Source organism: Pantherophis guttatus, chromosome 2 (assembly GCF_059756535.1).
Source record: "Pantherophis guttatus breed Tessera chromosome 2, ASM5975653v1, whole genome shotgun sequence".
In the NCBI taxonomy this organism is placed as follows: Eukaryota; Metazoa; Chordata; class Lepidosauria; order Squamata; family Colubridae; genus Pantherophis; species Pantherophis guttatus.
In genome coordinates, this window is record NC_142064.1 from 106,882,190 (window position 1) to 106,898,030 (window position 15,841).

General features: G+C 39.7%; 1 protein-coding gene across 41 annotated transcripts in view; it reads right to left on the bottom strand.

Annotated features, from left to right (window-relative positions):
* The window catches only part of SUPT20H (SPT20 homolog, SAGA complex component), a 72,449-nt gene that overhangs the window by 5,768 nt on the left and 50,840 nt on the right, over positions 1-15,841 (bottom strand). For 20 of the 41 annotated variants that reach the window (XM_087888386.1, XM_087888385.1, XM_034411183.2 and 17 more), the window contains 3 exons: positions 14,971-15,029; positions 13,514-13,636; positions 8,782-8,887 (listed from right to left, as the gene is read on the bottom strand). In XM_087888386.1, the coding sequence (XP_087744512.1) occupies positions 8,782-8,887; positions 13,514-13,636; positions 14,971-15,029 (288 nt within the window). Of the gene's footprint in view, positions 1-8,781; positions 8,888-13,513; positions 13,637-14,970; positions 15,085-15,841 lie in introns of all 41 variants that reach the window. The other 21 variants (XM_034411188.3, XM_034411192.3, XM_034411191.3 and 18 more) reach the window with 3 other exon arrangements.

Consider the following 15,841-nt stretch of genomic DNA (forward strand, 5'->3'; position numbering starts at 1 on the left):
TACGGCTGATGTTATGTAATGCCAGGTCAGTGGTAAATAAAGCCCCCCTCATTCATGATCTTATTTCAGAGGGGGGTGCTGACCTGGCAGGGATTACGGAGACCTGGTTAGGCCAGGAGGGAGGAGTTCCCCTTGTGGAAATGTGCCCACCAGGTTTCCGTGCATTCCATCAGCCAAGGACTCAGGGAAGGGGTGGGGAAGTGGCAGCAATCATTAGAAAAAGTCTTTGCCCGAGGGAGGCCACTGTTCCTCAGATAGCCGGATGTGAGTCCCTCCTTGTGAAGTGGGGTCGGGGGATTCAGATGGGCCTACTGATTGCGTACCTAGCTCCCTGCCACGTAACAGTGGTCCTGCCTGAGCTGCTCGACATTATAGCCGGGATGGCGGTGGAAACCCCCAGATTTATTGTTATGGGGGATTTTAACCTGCCATCCGCTGGTGAGATGTCAGAGATGTCAGCTCAGAAGTTCATGGCTTCCATAATGGCCATGGACCTGACCCAGGTAGTTAAAGGCCCCACCCATTGGGGAATCACACTCTGAACTTGATTTTTGTCTCTGATCAGTGGCTGAATGATCTAAGAATAGGGGATATAGACATCAAGCCCTTGTCATGGTCTGATCATTCTCTCCTTCACATGGACTTTCAAGTCACTTCCACCCACCGCAGGGTGATGGAACCAACCAAATGGTTCCGTCCCAGGCACCTGATGGACTCTGAAAGGTTCCTGACGAAGCTTGAGCCATTTCCTGAGACTCTGGCTCACGACTCGACTGAGGACCTGGTGGTCGCCTGGGACAGGGCGGCTACTGGGGCCTTGGACCGCGTCGTGCCTTTGCGGCCTCTGATCCGATGCCGATCTCGTCTAGCTCCTTGATTTTCTGAGTAGCTGAGAGAGATGAAGCGTCGGAAAAGATGCCTGGAGAGCGATTGGAGGACAGGCCAATCTGAATCTGACCGAACACAGGTGAGATCTTATATTAAGACCTACCTAGTGGCGATAAGAGCAGCGAAGTCTAGCTACTTCTCTGCTCTTATTGCATCTGCAGAGAACCGCCCAGCCGCGCTGTTTAGGGTGACCCGCTCCCTACTTCAGGTAGGGGTACGGGAAGATCCCTTACAGGGTCGAGCTGAGGATTTTGTACAATTCCTGCATGATAAAGTCGCTCAGATTCGGGAAGGCCTGAACTCCGATTGGGTAGATCCAGGGGAGGAGACGGGGGTAGGTCTTGAGAGCGTTATCTGGGAAGAGTTTGATTCTGTGGCTCCTGAGGACGTGGACAGGATTCTGGGCAAGCTTAACGCTGCCACGTTTATTGGACCCGTGTCCCTCCTGGTTGGTACTGGCCTCCTGAGAGGTTACACGAGGCTGGCTCCAGGGGATTATAAATGCTTCTCTGAGTGAGGGTGTCTTTCCCGCCGCCTTGAAAGAGGCGGTTCTGAAGCCCCTCCTCAAGAAGCCTTCCCTGGACCCGGCTATATTATCAAATTATTGTCCAGTCTCCAATCTTCGCTTTGTTGCAAAGGTTGTTGAGAGTGTGGTGGCACGACAACTACCCCAATACCTGGATGAAGTTGTCTATCTGGATCCATTCCAGTCGGGCTTCAGGTCACGATATAGCATGGAAACGGTACTGGTCGCGTTGGTGGATGATCTCTGGAGGGCTCGGGACAGAGGTTGCTCCTCTATCCTGGTCCTATTAGATCTCTCAGCGGCTTTTGATACCATCGACCATGGTATCTTACTGCACCAGCTGGAGGGGTTAGGAATAGGGGGCACCGTGCTTCGGTGGTTCTCCTTCTTCCTCTCTGACCGTTCGCAGTTTGTGTTGGCAGGGGGGCAGAGGTCGACCTCGAGGCACCTTATTTGTGGGGTGCCACAAGGGTCAGTCCTCTCACCCCTTCTGTTCAACATTTATGTAAAACCGCTAGGCGAGATCATCCGTGGTTTCGGGGTGAGTGTTCATCAGTATGCTGATGACACACAGCTATACATCTCCACCCCAGTCCACCCCAATGATGCCCTTGCTGTGATGTCCCGTTGCCTGGAGGCCATGCGGATCTGGATGGGGAGAAACAAGCTCAGACTCAACCCCTCCAAGACTGAGTGGCTGTGGCTTCCGGCGTCCCGGTATAGTCAACTGGTACCATCACTGACAATTGGGGATGAGATCTTGCTCCCCACAGTGAGGGCCCACAACTTGGATGTCCTCCTGGATTCACAGCTATCTTTAGAAGATCATTTGATGGCCGTGGCCAGGGGTGCCTTTTATCAGGTTCGCCTGATCCGCCAGTTGCGTCCCTTTCTGGATCGGGATGCCTTGCGCACGGTCACTCATGCCCTAGTCACCTCCTGTATGGACTACTGTAATGCTCTCTACATGGGGCTCCCCTTGAAAAGCACCCGGAGGCTCCAACTGGTCCAGAATGTAGCCGCGCGGGTGATTATGGGCGCAGCTCGTTGTGCCCATGTAAGGGAGCAAGCTGCACTGGCTCCCAGTGGTCTTCCGGGTGCGATTCAAGGTGTTAGTTATCACCTTTAAAGCGCTCCATGGCTTAGGACTTGGGTACCTATGAGACCGTCTTTTGCCACCAATAGCCTCCCACCGACCAGTTCGTTCTCACAGGGAGGGACTACTCAGGGTACCGTCAGTCAAATTATGCCGACTGGCGACTGCCAGGGGGAGGGCCTTCTCTGTGAGGGCTCCAACACTTTGGAATGAACTGCCCCCTGAGATACGAAATATCCTTGATCTCCGTGCTTTCCGCCGTGCCCTCAAAACCCTGATGTTCCAACAGGCGGGGCTAAACATATGAACATGTGAATGTTTTTAAAATGTTATCTAATTTTAGGTTCTATTTAATTGGGCCAAACTATGTTATAATAATAATTTTAATTAGCAATTTTTTGATCTTTGTGTATCTATATTTTTCTTGACTGTACACCGCCTTGAGTCCTACGGAATAAATAAATAAATAATGCTGGAGAGCAGTTAAAGCCAAACTGTGAACTAGTTAAATATAAGGTTAGGAGTGGAGGAAAACATCCCTTGGAAACAGCTGATTAAGCTATGAACCAGCCAAAAATAAACTTAGGAGGAGTGGAGGAGATAATACTGGAGAGCAGTTAAAGCCAAACTGTGAACCAGTTAAATATAAGGTTAGGAGTGGAGGAAAGCATCCCTGGGAAACAGCTAACTAAGCTGCGATCCAGCCTAAAATAAACCTAGGAGGAGTGAAGGAGATATTTTTGAAGAACAGTAAAAGCCAGATTAATAGAAGTGGAGGAAAATACTGCTGGGGAATAGCTATTTAAGTTATGAACCAGTTAAATGCAATGCTCTCTACATGGGGCTCCCCTTGAGGAGCATCCGGAGGCTCCAGCTGGTCCAGAATGCGGCCGCTCGGGTGGTTATGGGAGCGACGGCACCCTAAAAAGCTCCTCCTGCGTGAGCTGCACTGGCTCCCGATGGTCTTCCGGGTGCGCTTCAAGGTTTTGGTTACCACCTTTAGAGCGCTCCATGGCCTAGGACCGGGGTATCTATGAGACCGCCTTCTGCCACCAGTAGCTTCTCACTGACCAGTACGCTCCCATAGAGAGGGGCTTTTTAGGGTGCCGTCGGTCAAAAAGTGTCAACTGGTGGCCCCCAGGGGAAGAGCCTTCTCTGTGGGAGCACCTGCCATCTGGAACAAGCTCCCCCTGGAGATACGGAGGATTACAGACCTGCACGCTTTCCGCCGTGCCCTCTAAACATTCCTATTTCGGACTTCCTGTGGCTCCGCAATCGCCGATGGATGCTCCTTTAGGAGCTCCAGCCCCGTGATTCCGTTTGCCGCTAGAACAGCGAAAATTAGCTGTCTAGCGGCTCGAAACTCTCCTCCTGGGAAAAAGGGGGAGAGAAGAGCAGAGGGGTTTGGGTAGAGCTCCCCTAGACCCCCAGGTTTTTTTTTTTTTAAGCCTGGGGTTTGCAGGGTGAGAGCTCCCTGAAAGCTCTTCAGTGCTCTGGATCCGGGACGAGTCTGCTTTATGCAGAACGAGGCATCGCGACCACACCAGCATCAGCAACTTAATTTTAAGGGGAAAAAAAATTGGATTTGAAAGCTGGCAGAGCAAATACAGGAGAAACGAAAATTGCAAGTATTAAACTTTAACTCCAAAATCTATCACTTTCCTCTGAAGCTCTATGTAGAAAGGGAAAGTAAGATGGCGTGTGACTCTAATGGGACGTGGAGAAGTGAAACTTAGATACAAAGCATTATGTGGTGTTGAAAGCCCGTTTAAAAGAAGAGGATTTTATTTTAAAAGGAGAAGGATTTAATAATTATATCTAAGGAAAAAAAATGTCTGGCCTTTTTGAAAGTGATGAAGGCTCACAAATGCTGACTGTGGATCTTTTGGAAGAAGTTTTGGAATCATTTGCCTCTACGTTCGTGGAAAGAATTGAAGGGTCTCTTAAGAAGGATTTTACTCAAATCCCAAACAAAGATATAAGTGAAGAGGAAGCGGAAGAAAAAACCCAGTTTATTGTGTCTTTGGAAAATGAAATAGAGGTTCTTCAAATTGAGAGAGAGGAGCAGAGAGGCTTAAAGAAGTGTAACCAGGAAATATTGAGAGATATTCCTCCAGAGATTTTGATACAGGCAAATGGAGAATTGTCAGGAGCTGTTGGGATTTTTTATACAAAAAGGAAGATTCGAAGTGGAACTTTACAACTTTGTTGCAGGGATGGATTCTCAATCGCAGTTAAAGAGGTGTTTTTACCGAGAGGAATTACTTTGCGAGGAGAACAGGATTGTGGCGGAGGAGTGAGACTGGAGAAGAAAGAAAGAAAGAAGAGAGTTTGTAAAAAAGCCAGGAAAAAATGGAGAAGAGAAAAATTCTCGAAAATAAAAGCAGGGGGAGGAGCAATGCTGAAGAAGAAAGTATTATCGAAGAAGAAGGACTGGAAAAAATATAGAAAGAAAGGAAGAATGGAAGATTAATTTCTTTTGGGGAGGATCTTTGTAATAAATCTGAAAAGTTTACTGAAATTAGTATTTTTCAAGACAATGATATAAAGGAAGTGTTTTATTATATTTATCTTTGGATATAATTTAAGGGATAGCCTTTTGAGGGTTATATTTTGAAGAATGTTTTATTGAAATAAAAATGTTTAACTAAAAATGGATAGCTTTTTAAAAGTTACTGAGGTATCAAAATGTTTAATTTAAAATTTAATGGATAGCTTTTTGAAACTTATATTTTGAAGAATGAATTTAAGATTTAGAAATAACTTAACCCAATGGATTAACAGTATTTCTGAGGTTATATTCTGAAGAATGTTTTATTACAATCAGAAATTGGCAAGTGGTTTATGAATGACCAAAGAGGATAAATGTTTAATTTAGAATTTTACTAGGGAGCAATGCTGAAAAAGAAGGTAAGGAAAGGATTTTAGTAATAAATGTGAAATGTGATAAGAGAATTTATAAAAGGAAGGTTGATGAATAACTTTTAAAAGGGGAGTTAAAAGAACGTGAGGGAGTTTTGAATCTTGTAGTAAATTAGCATATTTTAGCTTAGGTTTGTTAAATGTTATACCCTGTTTTTGCTCTGGGAAGTCGGGGATGTGTGGGAGGGGGGGGTTGAAGGTTGTGTGGGGATGAAATTGTTGTAAAATTTCTAATAAAATAAAAGGAGAGATAAGTGTATTAATAGAGAAGTAAGAAATGTGGGGGAAATGTTATAATAAATGAAATGATAATATTAAGATATGATAAATATTGGCGGAGCAAGAAGAAGACACAAAAGATGTATTTAGATGATACAGTGAATGATTGATTGTGTATTGTTTGTTTGTTTATTTATAAAAAATAAAAACTTTTTTTATTAAAAAAAAAAATTCCTATTTCAGCAGGCCGGCCTGGCCTAACCTCTTTTTAAACAGTTTTTAAATTTTTTAAATTTTTAAATTTTAAATTTGTCTTATAAATTTGGGGTGTTTTGAATTTTGTTTTTCTGGGCCAAATTATTTAATTGTATTTTAATGGTTTTTTAACATTTGTATTATATGTATTTTATTTTTTGGCTGTTCACTGCCCTGAGTCCTTCGGGAGTAGGGCGGTATACAAATCTAATAAATAAATAAATAAATAAATAAATAAATAAATAAATAAATAAATAAATAAATAAATAAATAAATAAATAAATAAATAAATAAATAAATAAATATTAGAACTAGTTGCAATGGAAAAGAAGCTCGTAATTAGCAAAAACAAAGCATTTTGGGAATAATTAATTATAGATGAAAATGTGGAATAAATTTTAAAGTGAATTGATTTTGAAGGATTTTAAGAGAGGAGTAAAATATTCTATGTTAAAATTATGGACATTAGATGTGATTTAAGAAAAATACTGATTTAATTTGGTCTTAGAAGTAAGGAACATATATGAAATACTGATTGTTAAAATGATAAATGAATATAACAAAGAACTGTCTATAGTTGGAGTTTAAGATTTAGGGCGATATAGTAGAATGCCAAATATTTAGAATAAGATGTTAGACTGAGTGATAAAAATTGGGTTTGGATTTCTTTGTGGTTTTTTTTCTTTCTTTTTTTCCTTTTTAAGATGTTAATGGATGAAATTTGGAAGGGAGTGTGAGCAATTGTAATTATTTCATACCGGATCAAACCCTTGCTCTAAAAAGATGTATTTTATCTATGTTTAAAAAAACAACAACAACAAGGGTTAAGAAAGCTAAGGTTCAAAATGAACTAAGGCTTGCAACAAATGCCAAAAATAACAAAAAGATTTCTTTTAATAGGTAAAAGATAGGAAGAAAGTCAAGGAAATGATCAGTCCATTAATGGGAGAAGATGGCAAGTAGGTCATGGGCAACAGAAAGAAAGCAAAACTGCTTAATATGTTCATTGCCTCTATCTTCACACAAAAGGAAAAAAATAATCCAAACTTCCAAAAGCAGCACCATGGCAGACAGAACAGGAATGCAGGTCAAAATGGGCAAGAAATCGGTAAGCAAACACCCATGCACTTCAGACATGCTCAAATCGTCAGGACCAGATGGTTTACAACTCAGGGTCCTGAAGGAGCTGGCAGATGTGATCTCGAAATCACTGAGCAAAATCTTTCATAGCTCCTGGAGCACACAGGAACTGTCAGAGGACTGGAAAAAAGCTGATGTAGTTCCAATATACAAAAAAGGGAAAAAGTGAATCAAGGAAACTACAGACAAATCAGGTTGACATCAATATCCAGGAAAATCCTGGAAAGGATAATCAAGCGGAGGGTTTTGTGAGCACCTAGAAACGAACAAAGTGATTACTAGAAGCCACATGCTTTTATTAAAAAACAAATCATGCCAGACAACTCTTACTGCTTTGTTAGGTAAAATGACTAAATTAATGGATCAAGGAAATATTGTAGATAGTTTACTTGGACTTTAATAAGGCATTTGACAGAATAGGCTCCAGCATGCTTCTTGATAAAATGATAACAGTACCATCATCAGACTGATTAGCAGTTGGCTGACAAACCACATTCAACATTTAGTCCTCAATGAAACTGCATCTACATGGAGGGAAGTATGCTTTGGACTACCTCAAAGTTCTGTTTCAGGACTGGTGCTCTTCAACATCTTTATAAATGATCTAGATGAGGGGATAGGAAAGATCATATCTGCTGATAACACCAAGTTGGGGGGAATTGCTAATACTTTGGAGGATAGACTCAAGATTCAGAAGGATCTTGACAGACTTCAGCCCTAGCTGACAAGATGCAGTTCAGTGGTGAGAAAAGTGACATCTTGCACCTAGGCACGATAAGTCAAATGCACAGGTATAGAATAGGCAGTACCTGGCTCAATAATTATGACTATGAGAGGGATGTAATTGTCCTAGCAAACCATAACTTAAATATAAACTAGCTGCCAAAAAAACCAATGCAGTCCTGGGCTACATAATCTGAGGGATAGCATTAAAATCACAAGAAATGATAATGCCACTTCATACTGCACTAGTGGGGCCATGCTTGGAATACTGCATACAGTTTTGGTCATCTTGATATAAAAATGATGAGACCCTAGTAAGAATACAAAGAAGAGCAACTAAGATGATAAGGGGTCTGTAGGATAAATTTTACCAGGAATGGTTAGAACAACTAGGTATGTCTAGCCTAACAAAGACAAGAATTAGGAGTGACATGGCAGCTGTCTTCTAATACTTGAGGGGTTGTCGCAGAGAAGACGAAGTCACCTTATTCTCTAAAACACATGAGGGCAGGACAAGAAGCAATGAGCAGAAGTTAGTTACAGAGAAATCCAACCTGGAACGAAGGATAAACTTCCTGACAGAGGGAATAATTAGCCAATGGAACAACTTGCATCTCAGAGTTGTGGGTGCACCATCACAGGAAGTTTTAAAGAAAGGATTGGACAACCATTTGTCCAGGATGATATAAAGTCTCCTGCCATGGGCAAGGGGCTGGACTAAAACACTTCCAAGTTCCCTTCCAGCCCTTGTTTGGTTCTGATTGGTTTTATAAGAAACCAGTGAAAACATTAAACCTGGAAATCTGTAAGTCTGACTTTTTGTTTGTTCATTCATTTAATAAAGTGTATATATTGAACAACACAGTATTTGATTAAAAAGAAAATTCATATAAGGACATATGTGTCCAGAGTTGTATATTTACTGCTAGAATACTCCCATGGTAGGAAACATGATTTTAAAAATGAATTTGCACAGGAACACGCCATAAAGCTGGTTCTTCAATACACGTACCTGCTGCCTGAGGTTGGATAAAGTTCCCTACGCCAGTCAAGTTAACAACAGCAGTTTGCTGAGCAGATAAGGATTGATCTTGGTTTGGGGGCGCTTCCTCAGAACCCTAGCAAAAAAGTTGATATATCAAAACATATTTATGATCTGTATAGTTAGTTTATTTATTTTCCTTTAGGAAGAAATACATTTCAAAGCATTTCTTAGTTTGATACATAGTTTCATTGAAAACAAGATTTTGTAAACGAGACAGCTAATACCTCTTAGTGATTTTACCACTTTATAGCAGAAACTTTCTTTTATTAACTCTGATGGAAAACTTACTTAAGTATATACACCATGAATTCTTCGTTTATAAACACACCTCAAACAGAGGTTCTTGACTTATAACTGTAGTTCAGTTTGTCATCTGTGTATTAATACTAATGAGGCTGCAACAATGCAGAACATAGTTCTAGAAGGTACTAAAGTTAACCCTTAGTCAGAAATAACTCCCCTCCAATATATGCCTAAAGCTAAACTGAAACAGATCCAGATAATTAATTTCCTCCAGGATAATCTAGAGCTGGAGCCAAACCATTGTCTGCACCAAGTTCCCCAGAAAATGGAGCGTGAAATCTGAATGGAAATATCCAGGATCATTGGGTAGAGTAATGGACTCTTCTAAGAAGGTGGATATCACTTACAATCACAAATCATCTCCTGAGTGGCCTTAAACCAAGCATGAGTGACTTGGATCAAACAAACAGATGGATGAACTCCCACACTAGAGAACTCTGTCCACTTCTTAAAAGTCACAGGCTCTAATACATATTTGATCCTACATGTATTAACTGCAGCCAAAATTGTATTTGCACAACAGTGGAAAAGTGAAGAGATCCCTACAGATGAAAATGTGATAAAAAATATTAGAATGTGCAGAAATGAATAAATTAACACTTGTAATTAAGGAAAAGGAACAAACTGAATATTTTATGATATGGGATTTATTTTATCAATGGTTAGATAACAAAAACAGAAGTTAGAAACATGGAAATAAAAGAAAAAGATTAATGAAATAAGGGAGATTTGTTAAAATAGAGAAGTAAATAGTATGATTATTATTTTTATTATTATAGAATTAATATCAGTGTAATGAATATTGTTGTAAACATTATGACTACATCTTTCAAACTATTTATACCAGACAACACACTGTTTAATTGAAAATGAAACTTTGACACATTAAAAAATAAAAAACTTTATGCAAAAAAAAAAAAAAGAAGTCGTCACAGACTCTAAAGTTTAACTCTAGTTAAACTTGCAAGCTCCAGCCTTGGCATCTGTTGAGTCGTCGTTCTGGAGCAACTTATATAGTTGTTTCTTATATATGAAATGTTTCATATAGTAGAAACATTTCTCATAATGGGCCTGCACATGATCCTACTGATTCATTCCTCCCAAATAGGGACAGGGTTAAATAGAGCCGGTAAGGAGCTATCAGCGGTTGCAATAAGGATAAAGAAATCATGCAATTTCACCATCCTTATCACCACAATGTAATTCCTAATGTGGGTTCTTATTCATGTTTGGTCAATTTCAGTCTTCATCTTCCTCCAAAGACACTATATGTTTCTTCTGATGCTTCATCTCCAGGATTTCCTCATAAAATCAAAGTGCACATTGATATCAGTGTACAGGAAGAAGCCACTTTAGTGGCAATCTAAATCTCTGACACTCACCCATTCCAGGCTGTGACCAAGCTCTCAGCTGGACTGCTGATTAGATACTCATAGAACATCTCAAGCTATTTCTGGAAACCAGCCAGGTCTACCAGATGCTTAGGGTGAACTGTTCTAATAAGCCCCTTTGACCTGGGATAACTTCCAGATGCTTAGGGTGAACTGTTCTAATAAGCCCCTTTGACCTGGGATAACTTTAGCACACCAAAATGCAATCAGATGTTCCAACTGTGGCAACAGACTAATGACAATGTTCTCCAAAACCCAATCACATCACAACTGCCCCAGAGAAAAACAACATATTCCTGCATACTATTTTCCCCACAACAACACTCTGAAATGGGTTGGGCAGAAAGAAAGTAATTGGGCCCGAATCACCCAAATGGATTTTATGCCTAAGGGAGCCCTAGAAGTCATAGTCCCCAGGTTTCTGGACCAGCACCTTAACCACAACATCAAGAAGATTTTTTTTTTAAAAAAATTAAAAGTACAAACTAAAAATACAAACTAAGAAAAAAAGAAAAAAAATCTAACTTATATTTTATATTTATCAATAGTCACTGGTATAGCAATGAAATTACTACTATAAAATAAACAATTAAAATATTGCTTAATATTACTTAAGATAATACAGAATCTCTGCCATTCTGCTATAGTGAAACATACTGCTGCATCCTTCGATTAGTAAAGAATATTGCCTTCTCCAAACAGATAAATTACATATTTCTGACAACCATTCCTTGACATCTGGAATAATATCATTTTTCCAATTTCTTAATATAATTCTTTTTGCTTCCTCCCTCCCTCAAGCTCGAAACAATCATATTTCCTGAAAAATCAACAAACTCAGACGTTTAATAAAATTCTAATGTGTGGCAAAACTAGCAAGTATTTTGCCGTTCCAGTAAAGGGAATGCTTCCTATGGGAAGGGTATGAGTTAGGTTGGTAACTTAATGAAAGTCTCAATTGAACAAAGTCATTCGTTCAATTAATTTATATTACTACCCATCTCAAAAACTCTGGGCCACAAACAATAATAAAAATAAAACAAATACATATAAAAAGTTACAATACACAGAAGCAAAAAAAGTTATCATCCACACGGCCAAAAGACAGGCCTCTTCACTTGCTTAAGGTTCTAAGCCCAAGCACACAGCCATGTTTTTAGGGATTTACAAAATGCAAGCAAATTTAGGGCCAACATAATCCTGGAGGGAGAATGTTCCAGAGTGCACTATGGCAAAAAAAAGCTTATCTTCTGGGCCCCATAAACCTGGATTCCTTAGCAAACAGGATCGGGAAGATGCTATCTTGTAGGACTGATGGGACAGGAAGAAACAACTAGAAGAGGTAGACTCTTAAATAACTCAGCCCCAAGCCATGAAGAGCTTTGAAGATGACAACCAGCAACTTGAATTGCATTTGGAAGCATACTAACATAGCTCATGAAGTAGTGGTGTTACATGTAAGGAACAAACCAGTACCATTAACTATCCTTCTACATCAGCTGCAGTTTCTGAATGCTCTTCAAAGTCAATCTGTAATGGTATGTGGGACTGATCTTGGGAGATTGAGGGAAGAGATGCTGCCTAGGGAAAATCAGATAAGAGAAGGCATAGCCCACAGCTGTATAATGGGCAGAGAAAGAAACACAGAAAGGAACTTCCTTATTTCTCAAGCTGCAAAAGAGACAGTGGGAGATTGGAGATTTGTATTATCAAACTTGCAAGATTCTCTAAATGGTATCAAAAAGCTGCTGAGAGATCAACAATCAGGATGGATTACAACCCCCATCCTGCCCACACCAGAAGTCAGCCAAGAGCTTGATCAATGCCATCTTAGTTTCATACCCTTCTGAGGTCAATAAAATGAGGAGCAAGATTGTGAGAGCAATATGCAAATAATGCTTTTATATTGTAAACCACCCAGAGAGTGCTGTAAAGCACTATGGTGTGTTATGTAAGCATAAATACTGTTGTTAAATGCTACTGCATGTGCAACTGAACATATGAGCAATGTTATACAACCCTTCCTTCTATGGAATGTTGTGATATCAGTATGTCAGAAAACAGCTGCTTGTCTAAGGATACAATATAACTACAGGTATAGGAAGGCTCCCTGTGGCAATCAACATTCCATGTGAATTGAAATTGCATTAGCAGAATTCCAGCCATTACAGAAACTTTCACACGTACACAATAGCTTTTCTTTGAAGACAGCTCCATTGTATTGTGGAGATTAACTCCCCAGTGATATCATCAACATAAATTAAAGGAGTTATGTTGATATCTACCTTGTTTCCCTGAAAATAAGACCAGGTCTTATTTTCTTTTGACCCCCGAAAAAACAACTAGGGCTTCTTTTTGGGTGGGTCTAATTATTGACTCGCCTCGCGGCGGCGGCACCAACAGCCCCACCCAACAGGAGCCTGCTGCCAGTCCACTTCTTCTGCAGCCGCTTGCCGCCGCACGCACGCGTCATCCCCAGCCTCTGTTTCACCGTCAGAGCCTTCCGGAAAGCCCTCTGCAGCTGAGAAATGGGCTCTAGATTGACGCACTCAGGGCCCCCTGGCTTCCGTTTCGCCTTCAGATGCCTTCCGGAAAGCTCTCTGCAGCTGATAACAGAGCTCCAGATCAATCCAGAGCTCTTTTATCAGCTACATATGCCTTCTGGAAAGCCCTCTGCAGCCAATAACAGGTGAAATGGAGGCCGGTGGCGATGCGTGTGAGAAGCAGCCACAGAAGAAGGTAAGGCAAGTGTCGGGATGTGCGAGGCCTGGTAAGTAGGGCAGCTCCACCCCTCCATGTCCACCCTAGCTTAATTTTTACCTCGTCCCACCCCCTGCACCCTGGCTAATTTTGGAGATAGGGCTTAATTTGAGCACATGCATTCAAAAACATGATAGGGCTTTTTTTTTGGGATGGATCTTATTTTAGGGGAAACACAGTACATGCAAACATATGAGACAGCATGGATTATTGTTTATTATATTATTCTTAATGGGTATGCCTACCTGATCTCCCTGTAGCTGAGGATTAGAAGTTGTAGGCTGCTGAGATGAAAACTGGGAGAGTTGTTGTTGCTGTTGCTGCTGCTGCTGCTGGAGAGGATTGAATATCAGTGAGCCACCTGCAAGCTGTTAAAGTTTAGAGAGAAATTAGGAGAATTGCATATCTTGGGAGAGTTGCATATTTTATTTGTTATGCACACAAATATATAGAATTTAGAATTCATAACTGACCACCCAGTGTCCTTAGTCCTTTTCCACGTCAAGAAAATTGGGACTAAAAGATGTTACAGAGTAAAATCACAGTAAAAATGAAGCCTAAAACAAAGTGACCAAAGTACTTTTCCACAGCAAGTATCATTTTATGCAACAATAGATGTACATGTGCATGGAATTCATATTGCCTACATCAACTAATTCTATTCCCCATTAGGTAAAACATATGTATTTATTTCCAACTAGATCAAAGCCTGGAATCTCTGTCACAGCTGGAAGGAGGAGTAAGAGGTGGAAATGCACAAGTGCTGAGCAGAGCTTTTAAGCTAGTTTGTTGGATGTCCCACAGACCAAGCTCATCAACTTTTCTTTGTGAAAATAGCAGTACTTTGTTTATGGTCCATCTTTTTGCTTACAGGGCACTAAAAGTAACAAACACAATTTTATAAAAACAGTTAAAGGCAATTATTTAACTCAAACTGAAAATACACATCAAAGGAGGAATGTGTTTCAATATTTTCTGAAAGCACAGTTAAGTCTGAGTGTGGTTCTGAAGGAAGCACATGTCATAGCTTGAGACCAATACAGGAGATAGTATTCTCTGTGTGTCCAAAGTTGTATCTCAGAAAGTAGGAAAATTTTAAGAGCCCAATCCTCATGTCCAAATTAAATAGTATCAGTTAGACAGTCCATCTAATAATGAAATTCCAAAGCCATTATAAATATTAAAAGCATTGCCAACATTGTGTACAAATCAGCAGCTATATATTTAAACTTGCTTCTGGACTATTTCAAGGGTAAGCCCATATAGAAAGCAAGGTCAGGATATAACAAAAGCATGGATAATTCAATGAGAATCCCAACATTGGAGTCATTGGTGTTGGCCAGTCAATAAATGTGAACTAATTAATTAAAATAATAAGAGCAATGAGATAGTAAGGCAGAGGGATGGTCTCCTAACTCAATTGCAAAATTTCCACATTTTTGCAGATTTGAAATAGAGAACTGGCTTTCCAGATCCACAATTTCCTTGCCTCAATGTTTTGCGATGAAAAAATTTTATTTTGACATTTTTTCCAACCTCATATCAAGAGAAACATATATCCTTCTATATTTTTGACAGGATAATATGTTTTACTAGTTAGTCAATGGACATAAGGGTTTTTGTATTTACATCTACTGGTAATTTCCCCACTCAATGTCTTGAGAAATCATACAGAAAAACAGGCCCAAATGTATTATCATACCTGTAGAAGATTCAATGGGCGAAGGCCTGGAGCATTTTTTAAACCAAAAGGGACACCTGCTGAGATTAATTTAGGTAAGAAAATGTTGTGGTTTTTTCTTCCTTTTAATTACATCTGAAGTGGAAGCGAACAATGTAACTAACCATTAATATTGACAAAAGCTATTTTGGTCATTTCAACAGAAGCAACTATTTTTTTCCAAAATACCTCCTCTAATGAGAAACAAAAAAATGATGAGTTTTAAATATTAAAATATTCCAACTTTAAAGCTCAGCTTTAAAATTTGGAATACTTTAGTATTTAAAACTCATAAAAATTATATGAGCTTTAAAATTTAAGTAGAGTTAATTTGCACTGAAACTGTACAATGTATCTTGTTTCAGTAAACTGAATTAAAACACCTTAATACTTAAATTCTAGCAATGATTCAAGCTTTCAGAGTACTGTAGTTTTTCTCTACTGCCATGTCAGGGTAGAAGAAGGCATATACATGAAAAGGAACAGAATTAGCTTATTATATTTACAGTATATTACTTCACAAGAACTGCTTACAAATCCTAAATACAGTGCACATAAAATAACTGATTAAAAATAGAGCACAAACTGAAATCATAATAGCAGATAAAATATTCTGCAAAATGCTAAAATTATGAAACCAATGTAGCAAGTTAAAATGCTTACATAATTTTAATTTTAAATCAAAAACTTGATTAACAGCAGGTTATTTGGAAGATCAGTGCCATCATATAAATATCAACAGATGACTGAGAAGAAAGTAGAGTTACCAGAAGCTACAGTATTCCATAGAAAGAATCCTAGAATTTGTCTGGGTCTGTGTCACTGATTAGAAAATTCAGTTGCATATGCTTAC